The sequence below is a fragment of the Xenopus laevis genome, chromosome 3L (genome assembly GCF_017654675.1).
Source record: "Xenopus laevis strain J_2021 chromosome 3L, Xenopus_laevis_v10.1, whole genome shotgun sequence".
NCBI classification, from domain to species: Eukaryota; Metazoa; Chordata; class Amphibia; order Anura; family Pipidae; genus Xenopus; species Xenopus laevis.
The window spans coordinates 65,066,039-65,091,693 of NC_054375.1; the positions used below are offsets into that span (position 1 = coordinate 65,066,039).

Sequence of the window (25,655 nt, forward strand, 5' to 3'; positions counted from 1 at the left end):
AAAAACAAAAGAAAGAAAACTTGATCATCAAGAGATAGACCTATGCAATACTAATTCCAGTTCTGCTTATTTTAATGTCACTTGGTTTCCATTACATTGCATTAAAATTATATTTTAATTTAGAACTATTTCCCTATACATTTACCTAATGAAACTATTAATAGCTAAGTGCATCTTTATTTTCATTTTCCCCATACTATTAAAGTGATACTGACGCTAAAACACTACTTTTTAAAATATGAATGTACATTAGGTCATGTTGATCGTTTTTTGCTGAGAGGTCTGTTTTTGTAAATAATTTTTAGTTGATGTTTCTAAACCTGACTGTTTTGTCAACCTGACTGTCCCATCTCAGTTAGAGATTCTAATGGTAACAGACTCCTGCTGCACAAATATGGCAGCCCCCTCATACAGGAACACGGGGAGTCAGAAAGGTAATGTAAAAGCTTTGAGCAAATACTTTATGGCAAAATTATAAATAGCAAGCAAAGCCAATAATATGATAGATGTAAAAATGGTTTAATTTCTGGTGTCCGTATCTCTTTAAGGCGACTCAGTTTGCAGTTTTAGCCATGTCTATGCAGCCATTGTCTTAATAGCAGGCTGACCACAAGCTCCTTTTTTCTTAATAGCAGGCTGATCACATCGCCTCGCACTGGGCTCATATTCCATTTATTGCACCAACATGCATCTATCTGTACACCCCAGCCCGTCTGTGACATGACATTGTGTAATTCCTTAGTATCATTTAACTACTCAGCAGCACATTGCACACAAAGGAGAAAGCATATAGCATACCTCCCAAAAATTGTAACTAGAAAGAGGGACAAAAAGATTTGTCACGCGAAATGCGCCAAAATATTTTTGACTATGGCCATTTTTTTGGCCACATCCCCTAATTACCACGTTCATTTCACAAAATTTGGCAGGTTAGGACAGTTTGAACACATTTCAGTGGTCTTTGAATTGCCCTTTAAGCTGCAAGTCACAAGAGACCTGCTTAAATTGTTACAATTGCTTCTTTGCTTATATTAAATTGTTACAAAAATATTGAAATGCACCTGACACATATTATGGGCTCTCTGCCATAAGCCAATTAAGTTTCAGAAAGGTTGTAACTTTTTCTGGCTGTTCAGTGCACTAGATGAAAGACAAAGTCGGGACATTTCAGTAACAATGCAGGACTACGGGTTGAGCTGTCAAAATCGGGACAGTCCCGCATAAAATGGGACAGCTATGGGTTTTATAGGATGCAAAATTTTGCCTACCTATTTTACCACTAACATTGTTACATTTAAGAAAATTGGAGAACTACTAAACAGCAAATTTTGGGCAAACACAAAACATGGACAGCAGCTTTGCGGTGTTTAGAATAATAAAGCATTATATATATATATATATATATATATATATATATATATATATATATATATATATATATATATATATATATATATATATATATATATATATATACAGTCCAGAAGTTCTTAACGCACACCGTAATTCATAATTATAGGTCAATACCTGGGTGCTATCTTCACTGGCAAAATTATCCAAATAGCAAAAGAAAAAGATGCACACCAGGATTTGTATACAAAAAGTTAAAATTCCATATTTATTGATTTACATTAACATTCGGCCAAATATTTTGTATCAATCTATGTGTAACATAAGTTTTTTTACTTTGCAGTAACTACACAAATTTATTTCTCTGGTGTTGGATTTTCTTACAGTCACATGATTGCGGGGGTGTGCACAACTGGGTGAGTGACATGTTTTTAGCTATTTAAACATGGTGGATTTACCAAGAACATGGTCTTGATAAAGGTCTTAGGAGCAGACCGAAACGTTGGCCGAATTTTAATGTAAATCAATAAATATGGAATTTTAACTTTTTGTATACAAATCCTGGTGTGCATCTTTTTTCTTTTGCTATTTGGATAATTTTGCCAGTGAAGATAGCACCCAGGTATTGACCTATAATTATGAATTACGGTGTGCGTTAAGAACTTCTGGACTGTGAATAATTTAGTACCTTGGCAAGGTATTCTTTTCAGCACCCGATCTAAATTGATATGTTACTATTTATTTTTTGAATTTTTTCTACTATATTTAACGTAAGAAACTGCTAAAGACAAGCACTCCTGTGTAAAATGGAGGACTACCCAGATCAAGCATGCTTTACTACAGACTATGCGGAAACATGGCACATTACAGAAGCTGATGCGGACCGTGTCCTGTGGCAACAAAGTCACACTGATGTTCCATTTAAAATTAGTAAAAAAGACATAGGCTCCGAATGGGAACGCCTGAAAAAAAGAGAGACAGATTTGGACTTACATGGCCTGTTCCTGTCTGACTACTACCGGGCCAAACGAATACCTCGTGGTTTCCGTATACACAACATCCCGACGATCGGTAGGACAAACCCTGACTTCTGCAAGAAGTGGATCGGCGTGTTGAATAGGTGTTCGTTCGATTTGATGATCCTGGTGGTAGAGGAAGTGTCCAGTGAGCTGACCAAGGTGCGCAAATCATTGGCTACGTTTGAGTTGGAACACACCGATCTGTTGAGGAGCGCGACGGACTGTGAATTTGTGACCCGGATCGGAGAAAAAGTGGAGGCCTATAAACAAGATCTCCTGCGCTTCAAACGTGAGAAGCTCCGCCGAGTAAATGATGATTATGCGACACATCGGGTATACAGATGGCTCAGCGGGGAACGTCAGCCGCCTCCATACTATTCACGCCAGAGGAGAACTCCACGCTGGAAGTTAAACAAACCAATGGGCTCGGTGGATGTGAGCTCCGGAGACTCGGAGGGTGATGAGAGCACGCTGCCGACAGCTTCACAACTGGGCCCGGCACGGGCCGAATCCAACGCACGCCCAGTAGCTCCAATTTTTTTAGACACCGCAAGCCAGATGACGGACCGTCCGCCTACAGGACGAGGTCGCACAAGAAGTGCCGCGCGCGGAGGGGCCGTAAGAGGCAGAGGCCGACACAGGGATTAGAATTGCCGATCTTCAATCTATCCCAACACTCGCTGACGGCTTCGGAGTTACACCTTCTCCAAAGAGGTTTGTCGTTTGTTCCCTCTTGTCATTTTGATCACTTCAATTGGGAAATTGACTGTTTCAAATTTTGCCGTACACTATCCCTTAAAGAGCACTTTAAAGAAAGATCAAGTAATTCCATCCCGATAACATCTTTAAAATTGAAAAGCCAATTTACTCCTCCATTGACTAATTCCACAATAAAGCTGTATAAACAAGGAATTGAAATGTTTGAGGGTGCAAGGGGCACTAATGATGTACGGAATGATAACATTACCAGGGCCGAACGAGAGGCTATTAAGACTCTAATGTCTGATACCAACATCGTGATACGGCCGGCGGATAAGGGCGGGGGCATAGTTATTATGAACTATATGGACTATCGTTTTGAAATTATGAACCAATTGTCTGATTCTGTGATATATAAACAGTTAACCGGGGATCCGGTCACTAAGTTTAAAGCTAAGGTGGATGCATTGATTGATAGGTCCATATATGCGAACATAATAGATAACAGCCTTGGAGATTTCTTGAAACAAAATTTTCCCAAATGCCCAGTGTTGTACACATTACCCAAGGTACATAAAAGCTTATCCTCGCCCCCGGGTCGCCCGATAGTTTCTGGCCGAGATTCATTATTACATCCATTAGGGATCTATTTGGACACCTTACTACAACCTGTAGTTTGTGCCACCCCCACATACCTACGTGACACACCTCATCTCCTGGAATTTGTTAAAAATGTATCCCTTATACAGGATGTGCCATATTTGCTGGCGACCATGGACGTGGTAAGCCTGTACACTATCATTCCTCATACGGCAGGCCTAGCTGCTATTAAACATGCTCTTTTGGAATCGACAGCATATAGTGGTCCACCGATTTCCTTTGTTTTATAATTATTGGAATTATCATTAACTTTAAATTATTTCCGCTTTGAAAATAATTTTTATTTACAGACATCTGGGACAGCCATGGGGGCTGCCATGGCGCCTGCCTACGCTAATCTGTTCATGCACCAGTATGAGCAATGCCATATAATCCCACGGTTTGCTAAAAAAAAAATTCTTTTCAAACGCTACATCGATGACATGCTGATCATCTGGCGTGGGTCCCAGGATGAATTCATTGAGATGGTTAATGTACTTAATGCATTGGACAGTCCGGTCAGATTCACCTATACAATACATCCCAATATGATCCAATTCTTGGATATTGAATTGAGGTTGCACAATAACCAATTGGATTTCACTCTTTTTAGAAAACCAACTGACAAAAACACACTTCTTCATTATGACAGTTGCCACCCACCTCCAATGAAAAAATCCCTTCCTATTTCTCAATTTTGTAGGGTACTTAGAAATAATTCTGACACACGTGTGGCCGAATGTCAGCTTGAGGAGATGTGGCTCCGGTTTAATGAGCGTGGCTACCCGATAAACTGTTACAACAGGCCCTCTCTATTGCTAGACAAAAGATAGCTGATCCAGGTAAGCCAACACAAAAGGAGCCCAGACTTACCTTTACAACCACTTATAACACATGTGCCAATATGGCCAGTAATCACCTAAGGGATCAGTGGAAAATAATTGAGGCGGATGAGTCTTTGAGACAAGTGGTATCAGGGCCCCCAATGTTGTGTTACAAACGGGGAACCAATTTAAGGGACCTATTGGTTAAGAGTGATCCAACAATGTGCTATTCTATGAAACCTGGGGGTTGGTTAAGTACATTAAAACCCGGCTGCTTCAGATGTCCAAATTGTACATCTTGCAGATATGAGTCCGGGTACATCATTTTTCCATCCTCAAACTGGCAAACGACTAAACATTAGACATCACATTTCATGTACCACCACCCATGTGATATATTTAATCACGTGCCCTTGTGGGTTATCCTACATAGGCAAAACTGACCAAACATTGCGGTTACGGATGGATGGGCATCGCTCGGCCATCAGTACAGCCTTTAGAGATGGGCACACCACCAAACCTGTGGCAAAACATTTTTTGGAAAAAGGCCATAGATTACCGACATTTAGGTTCATAGCCATCGACCATATCCCACCGCTGAAGCGAGGTGGAGATAGATCGAGATTACTACTGCAGCGTGAAACCTTTTGGATTCGTAAACTTAACACCGTTGCCCCTGCAGGATTGAATGAATACTGCTCCTTCCTATGCTTTCTAAATCAGCGTTAATCATGAGTTATTTGCTATATAGTTGCCATCAAGTTCTAAATTGTTTCCATATTACTTTGTCTGTATGTTTTGTTTTATTTTGTATCAATCTATGTGTAACATAAGTTTTTTTACTTTGCAGTAACTACACAAATTTATTTCTCTGGTGTTGGATTTTCTTACAGTCACATGATTGCGGGGGTGTTCACAACTGGGTGAGTGACATGTTTTTAGCTATTTAAACATGGTGGATTTACCAAGAACATGGTCTTGATAAAGGTCTTAGGAGCAGACCGAAACGTTGGCCGAATTTTAATGTAAATCAATAAATATGGAATTTTAACTTTTTGTATACAAATCCTGGTGTGCATCTTTTTTCTTTTGCTATTTATATATATATATATATATATATATATATATATATATATATATATATATATATATATATATATAATTCCTACAAAGATCCCTAAAAATATGCCTTATACTATCCCATAAAGAAAACATTCTCTGTTTCAAACTGATTTGATCACTTGTGTTTGCTAAATACACTCAATGGTTGTATTGAAGGGAGAATTTGCAAATCTCGTGTTTCTTCCATACCAACCCACAGTCTATTTCCCTAATCGATCTCCTTTCTTACTCCCTGGAGAAAAATACATGCATAATGAACTAAAAAGCAAAGCAGAGAAGATGGATGCTTTCATTTGCATGAGCTAACTTGTTATTTAAGCTAGCCAACTGCATTATGTACAGAACAGAAAAAACATGGTATATGTACAACTTCAAACACACAGAATGCCAAACTGTATATACACACACAAGCATACAAGTAGGGAATATTTTATGACGAATGCATAGGAATGGTATTTCCAGACAAGTGGTCACTAATTTGAAGCATGGCACAAGTCTACTATTGCTCACATTTCATGCTTGCCGTTCTGCTCCCTATGATCACTATATACCATGAAATAACAATTTATGACTCACTTTTCTGTGAACAGCTAACTATTGCCTGAGTAAGTGTTAAGAAATCAATAACACTATGTAAGGAATCTGAGCCTCATATAACTAGATGGTTTAAAGGAGAACTAACCCCCCCATAAGTAAAGCCCCTACCTACTACCCTAGATAGTCCCTCTCCCTGCCCCCCCCCCCACATAGTTCGTTACCCCTGAAAGTGTCCCGAATACATTGCTCATGTTATTGGTGCAGAGTGAGCACAGTGGAGCTCATGGGCGCCATATTCCAGATCTTTTTTCTGGGCCTCTTTCCGGATCTTTTGGTCTCCATATGCACTTTTGGCGTATGTGCAGTTGCTACAAACTACTGCTCCGAAGCTACAAAGACTGCTCCATGAAATATATGGGAGATGGCCTTCTGTAAATCAGAGCATTCTGGATAAAGGGTTTCTGGATAACGCGTTTCTGGATAACGGATCCCATGCTGGATTATCCCTACATATGGCACACAGTAATAATCACTTGAATGTTGAAGGTAGAGTGATATTTCTTACATCTATAATATCTCTTTCAAAGACTGTGGCTGCAACATTTATTCTAACATATAATAAAAAAGCATTAGTGTTCTGCTCCTATAGAACTATAGCTCCTATATTTAATAGAACACATTCAGTTGGCAAGCTATAAGGGAGCATGGTATATTGCAGTCTTATATTATTCACCATATAAAATGCAATGATACTGAAATAGGTCAGACTTCACAGATGCCTGACATGTTTATGTGCAAAACATAGTTTCGAGGATCAACTGGCTGCAAACACATGGAACTAGATCTGTCACTCTATATATTGTCTTCCAACATTGATGGGAGGTTGCCACATCTGCTTGCTGGCAGCCATCCACAGCTTCATGCATTGCTACGTGCCACAGTCAGCCCCCACTACTCTAACATATGAATCCAAGCCTGAGGGAATCCCACAGTTCCCCTTACCCTACTGCTGTTTTCATCACAAGCCAAGTGGATATTATCAACGGCTAGATTCACCAGAGGGCTTAAAGCAATGCCAAGTCACACATTCTTATACTTCTGAATCCTTCATTTCTCATGCATTTTCCTTCTCTAATGTTTCTGTTTATAGGAATCCTACAATTGTATATGCATACTTCTAGGGATACAAAAGACAAACATTCATCCTCAAACTTAACTGGCCTCCAGACAGTTACTATTAGGCCAATGCGGGGCTGTTTGGGCCTCTTTGGAACAATTATATAAGGCTGATTAGTAAATATTTCAAATTATATGTACATGACAGCTCAGAAACCAGCACAATTATCATCAGAATTTAATAATCAGTCCTGTACCATCAGCTTACATGACCTCATTTTCTGCTTGATGATTTGTGATGAACCCTAAGCTTAGCTTCTCAACAGCTGTTCAAATGACACTGAGCATGTGCAGTGTCACTGACACTCCTAATAAAATCCAAGATGGGAAACTCCTGTGTCAACATTGACAACCTGAATTATTAGTACCTTATTGAACCTTATGGCTGGTTCTATAAGTTCAGTATACAAAATATAGCATTTCTAGCCATATTAATTTTGAGGGTTTAGCTCTCCTTTGAGGATTTGGATTTGGTCTGGCTGAATCAACCCAATCAGAATCCTTCAAAAAGTGCTGAAATTCAGCCATATCTACTATGAACTGATTGTTGGATTCTGTGAATCTCTCTACTTAAATACATCAACCCCGTAAGAGAGGAGTGCAACTTTCTGAAGTTCAATTGATTACCACTACATTTTAAGCTTATATGCACGCAGGCAAGCCATGTTGTACTGTGTGTTGACAAATAAAACTAGCCTGCATAATATAGAAATACAGCTGAAAAGGTCAATAATAGCACAACTTCTACAGACACAAAACTGAGAATGAAAATCAAACAGTAAGATTTCTACTGAAAAGCATTAATATTACAAAAACATGAGCAAAACAAAAACATCTGCCACATTCTATTAAAAATATAAATGTTAGCATTGCCTTGCAGGCCACTGTTTGGCCATTTTGAAAAACAGACTTGCATTTGCTGAGCTACTGTATAAATGTATTGCTGTCCTGTTTGTTCATAACACTGAAAGGCCAGAGGAATATCTCCCAATAGGTAGTCAGGGATCAGATTATAGCCATATGTCTCCTCTACTTTTATCTGAACACCAGCATTCATTAAACATAGCGTTAGTTCAGGGCAATATAGTCAAAACAGAGTACAGGTATGGGATCCGTTATCTGGAAACCCTTTATCCAGAAAGCTCTGAATTATGGAAAGGCTGTCTCCCATAGACTCCATTATAATCAAATAATCCAGATAATCAAAAATGAGTTATTTTTTCTCTGTAATAATAAAACAGTACCTTGTACTTGATCCAAACTAAGATATAATTAATCTTTATTGGAAGCAAACCCAGCCTAGTGGGTTTATTTAATGTTTCCAAGACTTAAGGTATGAAGATCCAAATTACAGAAAGATCCTTTATCTGCAAAACCCCAGGTCCCAAGCATTATGGATAACAGGTTCCATACCTGTACAAGTCTTCATAATTATACAAGAGTATTTATAACTATACAAAAGTGACAGAGATACAGTCATATAGATACCTTCAGAACACATTCTCTTGAGATTAATATGATGATTGGTGACCTACTGTATAAACAATACCAGAAGTGAGAAGTCTCAATGACAATCCCTTGCAAATTCAGCAATGAAAAAGGTGACTTGCTCATTTATCCCCCCAGTAACACCTAAGGCAAGTAATAAATGGCAATGTTTAATTCATGCATCATTCCTACCAAGGAGCAATTCTCTGGGAATACAGGGAGGTCAGGCTGGATGCCTTGTTCAGGACTAAGTGTCACACCCTGCACAGTTCAGTGGAAATTTTCCATTTCTGCTATAAGATTTTGCAGGGTGCCTTTAGAGACCGGCTCTCGGCAGCAGTAAACTCAATTAAATGTTGAAACTATCACAAACTGCCGCTTTAATCTTCATCCACTTTTTCACACTCATTAGAGCAGACAGATTTAAACCCAGAACAGTTATTTCGTTAAACATGTCTGGCAGATGATCATAATTAAGCTGTTAGGAGAGAGTGAAAGAGAGAGCAAAATGTGTGTCTCAAAGAGAGACACTGCCGCTCACTATCTTTGCTTGTTGTGATATACAAGAGCACATATTATATAGAGTGTTACATGGCACACTGATAGCAGGTTTCAGAACATGAGTGTATGGTTTTCAATGTCAAGTCCTTACCCGTGATGCTCTGCCTCCTGACTGCCAACGCTCCATCTGGGGCTTTACTTGGGGTTGAAGACTTCGCGTAGGGACCCTCATCTGGGGAAAAAAAATAACATTTGTAAAATATGCTATTTTAACTTATGATGCTCTGTTGCTTTTAAAAATAAACATCATTTATACTTTACTTTCTAATTTACCTGCAATGGTTCATTTATGAACACTTAGTATCCCTTGTTTGAGCTTATCTCCATACCACATCTATGGACAGCTTCTATTCTATGTGCACTTGGTCACAAACCTCCATTTCTGTACATATAAAGGCATGGGACCTGTTATCCAGAATGCTTGGAACCTGGGGGTTTCCAGAAAACGGATCTTTTCATAATTTCGATCTTTATACCTTAAGTCTACTAGAAAATCATGTTAACATTAAATAAACCCAATAGGCTGGTTTTGCTTCCAATAAGGATTACTTATGTCTTAGTTAGGATCAAGTACAAGGTACTGTTTTATTATTACAGAGAAAAAAGGAATCATTTTTAAATATTTGGATTATTTGGATAAAATGGAGTCTTTGGGAAATGGCCTTTCCGTAATTCAGAGCTTTTTGGATAATGGATCCCATGTCTGTACCACTATTATTATTGAACATGTATTTATAAAGCGCCAACATATTGCGCAGCCCTGACTAGAGTACAGTCACCAGGCTATTAATATGTTTTTCTTTAAATGAATACTTATATGTACTTCAGTATTGGCACCCTTATGCTGCTACTTTCTTCTGTCAACCATCTGTAAGAATAATTATATGTCAGTGTTTATTTTAATCGTATTATGCCGAATTTTTTTTATTTAATTTACAATTAAAAAAGCTTATAGTAGAAAAACAGTGTACTATGTTTAAACTACACAAATACAATATTCCCTAAAGGGGACAGAGTGTCAATAACAAGCATTTCCCATTGCATTAAACACCTCTAAAAAATGTGTTCTTTTTTAATGTTGCCTTGGAATTTGCTTCAGTAGACATGCCAAAAAAAAAAAAACCCTCTTGCAGGTTGTGCGGTAGAGACAGCGGCACTCAGCACTTTCCATTGTCAGATGTCAATCTCCATATTATGGATGGGCAGCCAGAAGCTAGATAGACCTGACAAAGACTGAAGGTTACCTTCCCCTGGGTAAGGACAGAGCTGTTATTGGCTGCCCACAGCCTACTGTTAGGGGAGAACAATCAGGACATGCCAATGCTTACTTTTTAATACAGACACAGGCCAGGAAAGATCTATGGGGAGCACCAAAAAATGTTTAAATATCATTAATGGCCCAAATTGAATCCAGGAACCATATATTATTGCATGCGTATTCAGCAGGTTAAAAATATGCTTATGTCCCCTTTAATCAAGTATTTTAAATGCATACAGATCTTAATAATCAGGTTCAGTCTACCTACTGTTAGGTTCCCATCAATTCTCAGAGTATAGAAGCATACCATACTGTGTGGCCAGACTTTTTCCCGTGTAAGTGGGAGATGCCATATTTGTTGGCAGAGGCAGAAGAATGATTAGTGCTCATAAAATTTGTAGATTGTATTTGTTTATTGCTTTTGTTAGCCAGTGCCTCGGATGAAGCCTGCAAGATTGTATGGCACATTCTACACATAAAATAGAAATAGCAGGTGTTCTGTGCACAGACTTAGTTATACTCAGACGGATAACAGAAGGATATAGAGATCATTGTTACAAGATAGGTCCTTTCACATCAGTTTTATCGACAATGTAGAAATGTTGCAAATGAAAAAGACAAATGTTGCCAGTGATTTTAATTCTCACTCCCAGTTTGATAAACTGTGGGAAGCGCTTGGGCATTTTACATAGAAAAAAAAGTAAACAGTTTTGAGCAGATGATGTAGGGACAATCAGAAGATACATTTCGCTTCCTCAAATAAGTGTATTTTGACTTTACAGATTCCTTGTAGAAGAGTATGATTACTTGTTTGGCAGATCTCTGCAGCAGCACAAAGGCAAATTACATATAATGGAGTACTCTGTTGTCTTCAGAAATACGAAATGGGAATTATATATACAAAAGGCTGTAAACCATTTTGCAATGTAAATGTATGGGGCTGTATTTTCAATTTCATTTTTTAAAACTGCTACTGGATTGTGGGCTAAAAGATGGCATGCCCTATATATGTGTTCTGGCAAACACATAAGGTGGAGGTGGAGGTGGTTGGCCTTGGGCTTGAGAAAGGTCCCAGATTGGACCGAAACGTCACGTTGGCTGTATATGCACTCAATACACTTGTTTTATTTATAAGGAATCCTGGTATTGCTGGAGTTCTTTGATATATATATATATATATATATATATATATATATATATATATATATATATATATATATATATATAGTCTTCCATATAAATAAAACATTTTCTATTTTTGTTTAAGACCTGAGAGTGCGGACCTTATTTGTGGGATAGATTTTGTAATACATTGGACACGGCACACAGGCAAATTTGAACCCAGTATCGTGAGTGCCGACTCCCCCTTGGATTATTATATATATATATATATATATATATATATATATATATATATATATATATATATATACTCAAATAATACTTATATGAAACAGTAATGTATAAAATGCTATAGTAACTTTTGCCGTCAAGTGTACCTCTCTCATCCATTGTTGGGGGGACTGCATCTTTCGGGCTATAGGAGAAAGCTAGCTGGAGAATGTTGGTGCTTAGTTTCAGCTAGTCCTTTTCTTAAGTGGCTGTCTCAGCCACATTTGTCATAGACTAGGCTTTCTCTGTGATTAATCTCTATGGGATATAATAGAATAGGATCCTTTCAAATATTCCATAAAATGAATTAATTGGCTAATTAGTGTACAATTAATTAGGGTATTGGAAATCTTTGCTAGCTGTTGACTTAGTGAATGCTCAAGGTGAATTACTGGAAGTCAGTGGTTTATGATGGCTCATGCTCCTGACATACTTTGATGAAAGTATGTTGGTGCCTTGTTTGTCTATAATAATCCTACTATGATTGACCTCCTTTTTGGTAAATTCTTGACTTTTGCTTGCCCATGTCTGGGTATTGCACCAGGGTTGCAAATTATTTGTTCATTATTGTTCCTTTCAAGTATGAAATGGGTGAAAAAGAGTTCGATCCCATGATCCTTCCAGTTTCACTGAAACACCTTATGTGAAAGCAACCAAATAACAACCTTCTGAGCCTTGCATTTTCCATAGTCTACAAGTAAAAATTGGGAGATATTTTTCCAATGAACCTTCAGTCTAACCTGGCTTTGTTTAATCCACCCACCCACATCTCAGATCCAACAGAATCTTGGCCTTCTCGCCGCACCCTATTCAAGATGCAAGACTTTAAACTGGGTCGACATAATGAAGCAAAGGCCATTTGACCTTATTCATAGGTATGCAACAAACCTAACCCAGGCAACTTTTGTCCCCATTAGTCAGGCCTACTTTCCCAAACTAATATCGCTTGGGATCAAGAATCTAGATAATTTAGATCAATAACTAACTACATTATAAAAATAAATTGTCTCTAATTATATCCCTCATAATGCTTCTGTTTACATTAAACCTCCACTTGAAAGAGGCCACACACATGTGATCCTCTGTTTATGGTATCATCATTTTGTCACCTGTTTCATACATATTTCTACACCCAGCTCCTTTTCTGTAGACCTGCGTAAGTTATTGCAAAGAATAACAGGTAAAATACATTCCTTTGTAGACTCACAGAAAACTGCAACATTAATAGAAATACAAAGTACCCAAACCACCATGACAAAACTACTATATAATGCTTCTTACACATAGGAACCCTTACAGCAATTTTTTTTTTAAAGAATAAATAAATGCGTGACCAGACAAAATATGGTTTCTGGGTTTTAGTTAAGCATATTTCACTCTGCCTAAGGCAACCTAACTTTAAAGCACAACATGGTCTGCCTGGGAAGTAAAGCACAGCACAATTTGAGAAAATCGATTAAGTCAGTGGTTTAACATGACAAATCTGTCTAGAATTAACAATATCAGGGTATCAGAGAGTTAGGTGACTATAAATTGATACACAACGTTTGTATGCAGTGACAACACAATGGACTTACCAATCCCCTTCTGGAAATTCTGATTAAGGCCACAGAGCAAGGCCATCACTGCCCAATGTGCAAAACAGATCTGCACACCCCGGTAATGCCAAATTTCAAAGCCACCACCACAGCAGCTGCCTTTTCCAATAAAAATAAGATCTAAGAGTTTGTCTGTGCCTCTTCTCCGTTCTTCATTGGCAAGTTCATAGCTCAGGAAAGTCCATAATGACTTTTTGAGTGAAGATGTGTCAAGTTAAATTATCGTGGCGAGCTGACTGTCCCTTTAGAATTCAGTAAAGCACCAGTATGCTTTATGTCTTGCTGTAACCCTGTTCAGCCTGGGCTGCGGAAAGCAGTTTAATTTAGCTCCTGGTCTCAGCATGCAGATACTTGGCAGCTGTAACACAGATCCATTGCTGCATTCATATCCCTCCTCCCCCTCCCAGCATACAGCACATTAATACAAACCAGTAGACTTCAATGAATGAGCACGTGATTGTAGTAGGCTAGCTTCTGTTTATTTCATTGCCAATGGCGTTTACTTATTAAGTAATCCTAGAAGTAGCCTGAATGTTGTGTGTATAATTAAACATAATTAATAACGAAGACTGGGTGCTTATTTAAAATCTCTGACCCAATAAAGTACCTTGTAATTGCAGCTGCTTTTATTGAACTATATTTTTTACAAGGGATGAGACTTAATGCATTCATTTTGATATGCTGGGCTGCATAACGGCTTTTCAGGGAGCCATAAAACATGGGCATTAGCTTTAGCGACAGCCAGTCACCGAATGCAACAAATCTCAGCCACTGCTGTAATATTAGTGTCACTTTTATGGTAACGATAGTTTTACCTTCTGCAGTGCACTCTTCCTAAAACAATATTTGGCTCAAAACTCAATTCTGCCTATTATCAATATTCCAGGAGATTTCAGGAGTTGAACAGAGTTACAACAACAGAGTACAAGAAGAAGCTAGTCCTACTATGTGACATTACAAAGACAAGAGGTGTTATGAGATACAATACCCTCTACTTTCAATTCAAAGCTGATAAAATCCCCAAAATAAAATTTGATCTGATTGTATATAATTAGAATAGAATTGTAATACTTTGCCAGTATACAGTGATTCATATTGCAGTGATTTTAAAGTTATTTATAAATGTAACTGCAGTATCATGTTTCTTCATAGCTCTGTTCCTTATATTTACATATGCATCACATTTACAGATGCGGCCTTGTTCAATGAAAATAGGATCTAAAAGTCTGTTTGTCTCCATTACAAGTAGTGATGGCTGAATTTGGGCCATTTTGCTTTGATGAAAAATTTGCGAATTTCCAGCAAAATTCGTGAAACGGTGAAAAATTTGTGAAACAGCGCCGGCATCCGTTCAAATGTGCTGACGTGAAAAAGACGGACACCGGCATCCAATTTTTTTTTTGACACCAGCGAATTTTCGCGTCGGTTTTGCGAATTGTGGGAATGTACCGCAAACTCGCGTCTGGGGAATAAATTCACCCATCACTAATGACAAGGCCTAACTGTTAACAAATAATTTAAACCTATTGAAATTGTAAAGAACATATATTGTAAAGTTGCTGAGAATCACAATTTCTGATACAACTGTATTTTTTGTGTGTACATCCTCTTTAAAAAACCCAAACCCAAATCAAAATTCAGTTGGAAATAACCCTTTGAATTTGAAATAGCACACATACAAGATTAAAGAACTTATAAAATATGGCCTTGACAAGCATCCAAAATAACAAGCTTTTCTAGCAACAAGGGGGTGGCTGGGCAGCATATTAGTGCATGTCTTACCTAATGACGCACAACACTGTTACAGAGCTGCTGGAATGTGGGAAATGCAATTTCACTGTGTAAGCAGCACAATCATGGCACAGATACATCCCACAGGCATGCTCTCTAGGCTTACTTCTTACACCATTTGTTTGAGATTTCCATTTCATGATTTATATTTTGCATGTTATTTTTGAACTTGAAAGTGAACAGTAAAAGAGGAAATGACTTAACAAGATGCAATTAATTTAAATTAAGGCTGCAGTGTGCTCACATGATAATATGATACAAAATGAGTCTGTTGTAATTGGCTATAATGCCATTTATGCAGTATTTAACAAGATATTAATTCATGTGTACTGTTAAAAGCACTGCTGCCATTTTGGTATGGTTAGGTTTGTTTGATCACCCACCCTGGAACAATAATTTTGTTCATCATAGGTTTGGTTATCTTCACTTAGGGTTTTTACACCAGGGTGTTTTTGTGTACGTTTGAGAAGCAGGTTTGAGTGCGCCTAAATGCATCTGCCAATTGTTTCCGCTACATTTTGCCTGTTGCATAGTTCACATCTGCGATTTATAGCAGATGTTTTTCATTGAGCTCTTTTTTTTTTGACACAACATGCTTCAATTTCTTGTGCTTGGTGTGCATTCTAAGAACAAAAGAATAAAAGGTTGCATTTGAAACTAAAAAAAAAACACAATTAGAAAAATGCATAAACAAAATATATGTGGTTTTTCACACTCAGAATGAGTTTATAAACAACATGTAAGAGCACTAATTATAGAATGCAATCATTAGGAAGCAACATACAGATGAAGCCACTTGGATTTGTGAGTTAAATGCGTCATGACTCAGGGTTAATTGAAGAAACTGTGTTATCTAAAGTCATCTTAACCCATTTAATGCATTTAACCTTTTCATTAGCATACCAAAGCATCATTGTTTACAATGGTGAATGCTTTAATTAGATGGGATGTTGTGACACAGTTTTCTGTGTTAAATGAGATAAATGGGATATCTGTGTTTAGTTATTCTGTGTCAAACAGACAAACCAAAGTGGCTGCATCTGTATACACTGATAACTGTTACAGGTCCCTCATATTACATATGAAAACCGAAAAACCAGAGGCAGAGAGTAATGAAGATTACAGGAGGCTTTGTCTCCCCAAAAAGAGATGAACTGCTATTTGTTGATAAATAATTAAGTGCTCCAGTTCTAAGGCTTTATATTGTTGGCATCCCCAACTCTCCTGCAAAAAATGCACCTGGAAAATGTGGTCAATTTTTATGGTAACCAGATATCCATAAACCACATATAATGGTTAATACAAAATTCCTTATACCATTATGCATATACCAGTAACATAAACAGAGAGACAACGGACCCAAAGGCTGTTGTATGATCACAGTATAAAGCAGGACTAGTGATGGGCGAATTTGGCAGTTTGGCAGTTTGGTCGCTGGTGAAAAATCAGCAGCGACTAAAAATTTTTTCCACTGGCACCGCCAAAAGTTTTTTGACGCTGCCAACGGTTCAGGCGACGGCGCTGATTTTGACACCGATGAATTGTCGCGGGCGTCAAAATAGTTGTTTTGCAAATTCTTCACCGGTTTCACGAATTTTGCAGGAAATTCGCAAAATTCGTGGCGAAACTTCGCCCATCACTAAGCAGGACCTGTGGCAATATAAAAAGTAGTGCAGGGTGGGCCCCAATAACTTATATTGCTTTTTTACTTTAAGTGACCATTGTTCTATTGATTATTTGCCTTAATACGTCGCTATAAAAATATGCCAATGTTTATAAGTAGACACGGCTGCTCTATCCCAGCCAAAGTAGAATGCCTTGGTGATTCCCACTCCCTTATACATATAAGGAGAAAGGCACATGTTTTATTTATGGAAGAAACAACTGTATACTTGGGATGAACATATGGCAGGTTTAAGAATAAGGAAATACTTGTCAAAGCACAAAAAGAAATAACAGATTGAACTGGTAAGCTGCCAAGCTACCACTGAATTCTAACAGTTTCTACTTTATATTGTGCTTATATAAACAGGGCTCATTTTCTAAATGAAATTATGTACTGCCTTACTGTATCACAGTAATGGTTTAACACAGTGCTGTCCAATTTCTATGGTACCGAGGGCCAGAATTTTTCTAATCTACATGTTGGAGGGCCGATAACGGAAGCCAGTGTTAGCCACTCCCTGTTTTAGACCACACCCACTTTAAACCACACCCATGTTACTGCAATACCATGGCCACATTAATAGCACACCAAAAAAACAAATGGTTGGTGCTCACTGCAGTGATCAGGGCTGGAACTAGGGGTAGGCAGAGTAGGCAGCTGTCTAGGGCGCCATCATCATTAATTTTTTTGTTTTTTTCAAGCGTTTATTTAATAATTTGTTTCAGTAATCATGGTCACCCAGTTGGGTGGAATCCATCTCCTTCCCCTTCTCCCTCTTGCCGACAAGTAACAGCTCCTTCTGTGCGGTTTACCGCGACGTGCGTCTATGACGTCACTGATGTGTTGGATGACAGAGAGAGGCAGAGAGCTTGCGGCCTGTTTGGTGTGGCTCTCGCTTGCTCTCAGCCTTGCACAGTTGCACTGAACTCAAGACATTCTTTCTATTACCGTTAAAGGAAAACTATACCCCCAAAATGAACACTTAAGCAACAGATAGTTCATATCATATTAAGTGGCATATTAAAGAATCTCACCAAACTGGAATATATATTTAAGTAAATCTTGCCCTTTTACATCTCTTGCCTTGAGCCACCATTTAGTGATGGTCTGTGTGCTGCCTCAGAGATCACCTGACCAGAAATACTTCAACTCTAACTGCAACAGGAAGAAGTGTGGAAGCAAAAGACACAACTCTGTCTGTTAATTGGCTCATGTGACCTAACATGTATGGTTTGTTGGTATGTTTGTGAGTACAGTGAATCCTACGATCCCAGGGGGCGGCCCTTATTTTTTAAAATGGCAATTTTCTATTTATGATTACCCAATGGCACATACTACTAGAAAAGTATATTATTATGAAAATGGTTTATTTACATGAAGCAGGGTTTTACATATGAGCTGTTTTATGCAATATCTTTTTATAGAGACCTACATTGTTTGGGGGTATAGTTTTCCTTTAAGTGTAAAGCTTCCTGCTGGCACAGCCAGGTACAGATTTGGGGCCATATGTTTGCTGTTGTTGCTGGGCACTGGCACTGGTACATAAATACTTGGGGGCAATATGATGTGATCTGATTTATTTTTGGCTGCTGCTGACACAGGTAAAGATTGGGGCAATATGATGGCTGCAGGAGGGCTGTATGATGGATGGCTGCTGAGCTTGCTGGTACAGGTACAGGGGGCAGTAATATAAATGAAAAAGTGTTGTACACTTTCTTGCTCTCTTTATTTAAAAACCATCATGGTAAGGAGGGAAATGGTAATGCAGGACAGGGGGCACTGATTGAAGCTCTTGCCTAGGGTGCCAAACTACCTTGTGTCTGCCCTGGCAAGGATGTCACTCATATGTGAAAAAAGCTAAGTCATATTAAGACATTCCCTTAAATCCATATGCCTCTTCCTCCCCTGTGTATAATACAGTACCCCAGCATATGATTAAACACCTTATGGGCCACTAACAATAATTTTCAAATGCTAACAAACCCCCAGAACAAATATCAAAGTATGACACACACAGGGAACATAGGGAAGACAGAACAGAGCAGGAGACAGGAATCAGGACCAGTCTAATATGTACTACATACAGTGACACAGTGCTGGTGCCCCATTAGCATTTTGAATAAGGTGTGAACAGGAGAATAATGTGGGCAGTTTCAGTCTGGGTCTCAGGTGTGAACAGTACAGGGTTTTAGGATATAAACAATAGAAGTTTCACAAGTGTGAACAATGCAGGGGGATCACATGTGTGAACAATACAGGGGATTACAGTGTGAATTTGATGTTTAAACAATGTCCCTGCATTGTATTTTCTCTCTACAGAATGGTCAATCTCTCTCCCCCCCTCTTTTCATTCTGCTTTTTTTCTTCCTATCTATCTTCCTCCCTTCTCCTTTCTTATCACCTTTCTCTCATGTTGGGGATCCCAAGGTCTGAAATTTTTGAAAATTGCTTTCAGAGGTGCAAAATGGAATATGTCTGTACCAATCTCTTGTACCCTCATGAAAGTTAATAAATAAATACCTTTTAAAAAAAATATAGCTGGAGGAGAGGACAAGAATTCCAGGCCCCAGCATGTGTGGGTTCCTACAGTAGGAGAACTGGATGTAGAGAGATGTATCTCTTTTCTAAAATAAGCTGGAACTGTGAGATATTTGTGAAATGCAAAGCAAGATGATGTCAATGCTGACATAAAGCTGCAGAGGTATCAACCAACTGCATGATGTGAGGGTGATAATGACCCACTCTGAACCTTCTTAAAACCTTATTTCAAATTACCATTAAGTGTGAAAGGAATTTAGTCTTAAAAATCCAGGGCTGGATTATTATCACTCAAAGCATGGGGTTGGTTGGCATCTCTGCAACTGGGAGCAGTAACATACTTCCCAACATTTAAAAATTGGAAAGAGGGCCAAAAAGTTGTGCTGCACATATCGCGGATACATTTTTTGGACACACCCATTTTTTGGCCACAACCCCTAAATACCATGTCCATTTTACAAAAGTTGGCAGGTTTGGAAGGTCTGAACCCATGTCTGTAGTTATAGATAATAGATATGATTTAATTGATTCAAATTCATTTTACAATCAATGTTCATGAAACTGGACTGGCATAGGTTAAAACAATAATGTCGAGGATAGATGAATGTGTTCCCCATTTCCTATGCCTTCCCCAAACATTGTGCCCAAAGGTATCCCCATGCAAAGTGTCCTCAGAGGAAACAGGAGAAACTCTTGGTAGACTGATTGTCACCATTGTGAGTATATAGTGGCTCTTATCCCTTGGTTGCCTTCTGAATCATATGCTATTCTCCCATGTGGATATGTTCTAATAAATAAGTTCCATTATTGTTCAAGAACCACTGCCACCCAATTATTGTGCTTTGCATAGAGTTACAGTTGCACAACACCCTGCCTCCACACCATTGCGAGGGCTCATGCCCTGGAAGTTAAGGTCTCACCTGGAGCATATTATTGGGGTAAGGCTCATAGTAGAGCAACTGTGCCACTCAGTTTAATATAATCTTACATTATTATAGTTCTTTTTCATCAACTTTACATCATTGGTTACCTGAGTGATTTCCTCCCATAGGAAATATTAGAATTCAACTGCTTTACCCTTTCCCACACATTGTTTGACAAATAACAAGTCTGGCACAAAACAAAGACATTTTAGAAAATCCCAATTTTACCTATGATAAATATTTTTCTGAACGTTTATTATAAAATGGCATTCCTTACAGAATTAATGCAACCATTATGTCACATTGGTTTTTTTTTGTTTTTTTAGAATCTATCCTTTACTAGCAATTAGTGTTTTCTATGTTCTCTTCTACACTGACATCTGGATTGTTGCCTGGCAACCTCTGTGTTGCACTATGAATAGAGGTTAACAAAACATCTCGTCCCTTCCTACTCGCTCACCTTGCAATTGTCTGTTACAGGAGTGATCCCATCAGCTCAAAATGAATCCATCTTTAAATACATTTCCTACAAATTGTTAAATAGGGCTAAACTGTGGTGGATGCACTAGGGTAGTGTCCGATATGCAGTATAGAGGTGGATGTCTTATTCTATGTCTTTTGAAGTTGCATGGAAATACAATGGTTTTGGGTGGATCTTTAAATATAGAAATATGGCATCAGCCTTCCTCAATATTGGGAACTGCAGTGGACGTCAGACCTTTGGCAGAATATGTTACCTCCAAGTCCAGAAAACAATACTGGATCTACTGCTATTCCTATTTTGAAGTCATGGAAAAACCTAATGAACAATTCACTGCAAAACTCAAACCTATAAGGCTAGAGGATGCCCCTAATTATTTATGGACCAAATGTGAAATCTTCCTCTTAAAAATAATAATAAATAAAACGTAGCAACAGGTTGTGTTGGGCAGCACTGTTGTGAGCCCAGTGACTGATAAGATTCACTTGTGGACAGGTCAGGTGAGCCAAAGGCAAGAGCAAAAATAGCAAGTCAATACAGACGAGTATAAAGATATCAAACTGTCCTATAAATAAATAGTTCCTTAAAACATACTATTATTGAAGTAAAGGGACACTTCTTTGTGCCAAATCCCACAAAAAGATTGTGGAGTTAAAGTTACGCACAAAAGGCTCCACAGTCCAGCAAACCATAGAAGAATGGCTAAAACAATGGCTAGGATATGTAATCACACATTTCATTACATAAATAGAAGTATTTAGTATTCTCCATTACCTTTAGCAGCAACCTTGTATTTACAGTCCCTTTAAGAATACAAAACACTGGAGAAAAATAACTGCAGATATTAGTTTTGCGTGATACGACTGCATGGAAGAAGTAACAAAAGAATATTAAAATAATCAGCCTGCCTTGGATACTGAAACAGAATCTCTTTCTCTAAACCTCTCATAAACAAGGACATGAACTTTTCACGTGTGCATGAGAGAATTACATCCACACAAGTGCTACACACTATTGCATTACAATTACTGTTCCTGCAGGAGCTGTATATCTCCTCGCTATCACTTGCTAAACACTTTACAACACTATAAACTGTTCTAATGATTATTCTACCTTGTAGCTTTCACCGTGCTTGGTATTTACAGTTAAAGAGAGAAGCTTGTTACACAAGATAGTTGGCCAGCATACAGTATATTAATATTTACTCAACAAGCACAAGAAAAAGTAGAGATATATCTATATAATAGGTATGATTACTGATTTATGTATAAATGCTGCTATTTTGTAGTACAGACAAAAAAAAAACCTGTATTCATGACTAATTTGGTGAGCTTTCCTGCAAGATAGGGGTATAACCATGGGGGCAATATGTGTATGCAAGATATAATGACACCTTTTCTATCTATACAGTATCTGAATTGTTATCACTGCCTTTACACCTCCTTTCAGATGTGTCTATTTCACTGTGTGCTTCAGTGAATAAAATCACACCCTATCTTAGGTATATATATTCTGAAGTTTGAGCCCTAGAAAGTTTCACATTCATTTCCCAGTCTGTTTCTCAGAACAATATATATATAAGGCTTAAAGGAATTGTTTAGTGTAAAAAAAAAAACCTGGCTAACTGCAAAATAAAGTCAGTAACCAATCAGTGACTTGAGGGGGGGGGGCATATGCGTCATAACTGTTTGCTTTTGAATTTGACCTGCAGGCTAAGGATCAAAGGAAACTAACTGAACGGTTATGTCCCATTTGGGCCCCCTTAAAGTCTCTGACTAACTCAGAGTTAGAGAGATGTAAAGCAGGAAGTTGGATTCTGGCTATTATATTACTCCAGCCTTTATAGATTACATTTTTGGCTAACTAACTACATAGTAACATAGTAAGTAAGGTTGAAAAAAGACACACGTCCATCAAGTTCAACCTTTTAGTTTTTTTTGAATCTGCCTAACTGCTAGTTGATCCAGAGGAAGGCAAAAAAATCCATCTGAAGCCTCTCCAATTTGCCTCAGAGGGGGAAAAAATTCCTTCCTGACTCCAAAATGACAATCGGACTAATCCCTGGATCAACTTGTACTATGAGCTATTTCCCATAACCCTGTATTCCCTCACTTGCTAAAAAGCTATCCAACCCCTTCTTAAAGCTATCTAATGTATCGGCCTGTACAACTGATTCAGGGAGAGAATTCCACAGCTTCACAGCTCTCACTGTAAAAACCCCTTCTGAATATTTAGGCGGAACCTCTTTTCTTCTAATCGGATTGGGTGACCTTGTATCAGCTGGAAAGACCTACTGGTAAACAAAGCATTAGAGAGATTATTATATGGAGATTATTATACAATCCCCTTATATATTTATACATAGTTATCATATCACCCCTTAAATGCCTCTTCTCCTGTGAACATCACCAATTTGGCCAGTCTTTCCTCATAGCTAAGATTTTCCATACCTTTTACCAGCTTAGTTGCCCTTCTCTGTACCCTCTCTAATACAATAATGTCCTGTTTGAGTGATGGAGACCAAAACTGTACGGCATATTCTAGATGGGGCCTTACAAGTGCTCTATACAGTGGAAGATTGACCCCCTCCTCCCTTGACTCTATGCCCCTTTTAATACAGCTCAAGACCTTATTTGCCCTTGATGCTGTTGACTGGCATTACCTGCTACAGCCAAGTTTATCATCTACAAGGTCTCCAAGGTCCTTTTCCATAATGGATTTCCCTAGTGCAGTACCATTAAGGGTATAAGTGGCTTGGATATTTTTACATCCCAGGTGCATGACTTTACATTTATTAACATTGAATCTCATGTGCCACTTAGCTGCGCAGATTGCCAGTTTGTCAAGATCGTTTTGCAAGGATGCCACATCTTGGATGGAATTAATTGGGCTGGATAGTTTTGTATTGTCTGCAAACACTGATACATTACTTACAATACCCTCCCCTAAGTCATTAATGAACAAGTTAAATAAAAGTGGTCCCAATACCAAGCCCTGAGGGACCCCACTAAGAACCTTAATCCAAGTAGAGAATGTACCATTAAAAACCACCCTCTGTACCTGATCCTGTAGCCAGTTTCCTATCCATGTGCAAACGACTTCATTAAGCCCAACAGACCTTAGTTTAGAAAGCAGTTGTTTGTGGGGCACAGCATCTATATTAGAAACATTGTTATACTTTGCACAGCCTATCTATTTACCCAGTTTTTTATTTTTAAATTGATGTACTCCTTTAAAGGAAAGCTATACCCCCCAATGGTACGGGTAGGTCTCTCTAAAAATATATTGCATAAAACAGCTCAAATGTAAAACCCTGTTTTATGTAAATAAACCATTTTCATAAAAATATATTTTTTAGTAGTATGTGCCATTGGGTAATTCTAAATAGAAAATTGGCATTTAAAAATATTATATTTTAAAATAAGGGTTGCCCTCTGGGATCCTAGGATTCACAGTGCACACAAACAAACCATACATGTTAGGTTACATGAGCCAATAAACAGACAGACAGTTCAGTTAGAGCTGCAGTATTTCTGGTCAGGTGATCGCTGAGGCAGCACACAGATCATCTCTAATTGGTGGTTCAAGGCAAGCGATGTGACAATATTTACTTAAATATATATTCCAGTTTATTAAGATTCTTTAACATGCCACTTAATATGCTATAAACTATCTGTTGCTTAAATATTCATCTTTAAGGTCTGCTCTACTATACTTTTCCGACCACCATTAAAATACTCAAAAATCTTGAAACAAGGCCAAGTTCTCCTATTAGTAGTGTAATATTACCTACAAACAAGATACAGAGAAGCACTAATCTAAAATGGCATATACTAATGAATCTCACTGCTGAGATTCTAAACGCAAATTGTGGCAGGACTCCCTCGAAAGCTAGTCAGGGCAAGATTTAGGAATAATGTTTGTTTTAAGATGTAGGCGTATTCTCCCCCATACAATTTATGGCACACACAGCACACTGTACAGCATAAAGAAAATCTGCATGTGTTCAAAGAAAATTTTCATGCACCCAGTTGTTGCTCATTCCTACCCACTGTAAATTGGACCTTGTGAATGTAGACAGTGGATAGCAGATCTTGTAATAGAACATTCTTGGGAGTGTTAGATGGACAGGGTAAATCTTAAAATCAGTCTGTACTCCTCTGAGGAGATCTAGTGTGAAGTAGTTTCCCATATGGTACTCACCAAGCATAGGGAATTCTAGTGGGTAAGGACTCCGGGAATCGTGTGTAATTCCTTGAGGTAGCTGAAACACTGGGAGACAGTACCTGTAGTGACTACTAAGTGTGTGTTATACCACTAACTGAGAACTATCTGATGCTACTTGTAACTCTTTATTAGCTGTATTGCCTAAACCCAGCTCCACTTATTTAAAACACCATTACATTTACATCCCTCTCTCTCTTAGATGAGCCCCTTCAACAGGTGAAGGAAGAGTCAGAGGAGGTTGAATCGTCAACACACAGTGGCAGATTTATTAAAATGTGAGATTAGAGTTCACCACAGAAAATTCATCCACTTTCTATTTATCCCTATGGGATTCTTAAAAGCTTGTTTATAAAATTGTGAACTTTA

The 25,655-nt window shown here is 38.2% G+C and overlaps 1 protein-coding gene across 18 annotated transcripts in view; it reads right to left on the reverse strand.

The window, feature by feature from the left end:
• Nucleotides 1–25,655, reverse strand: part of LOC108711084 (glutamate receptor-interacting protein 1) — a 184,403-nt gene that overhangs the window by 81,973 nt on the left and 76,775 nt on the right. For 17 of the 18 annotated variants that reach the window (XM_041586328.1, XM_041586327.1, XM_041586331.1 and 14 more), the window contains exon 2: nt 9,507–9,587. In XM_041586328.1, coding sequence (XP_041442262.1) covers nt 9,507–9,587 — 81 coding nt within the window. Of the gene's footprint in view, nt 1–9,506; nt 9,588–13,642; nt 13,878–25,655 lie in introns of those variants that run through there. The other variant, XM_041586339.1, reaches the window with a different exon arrangement.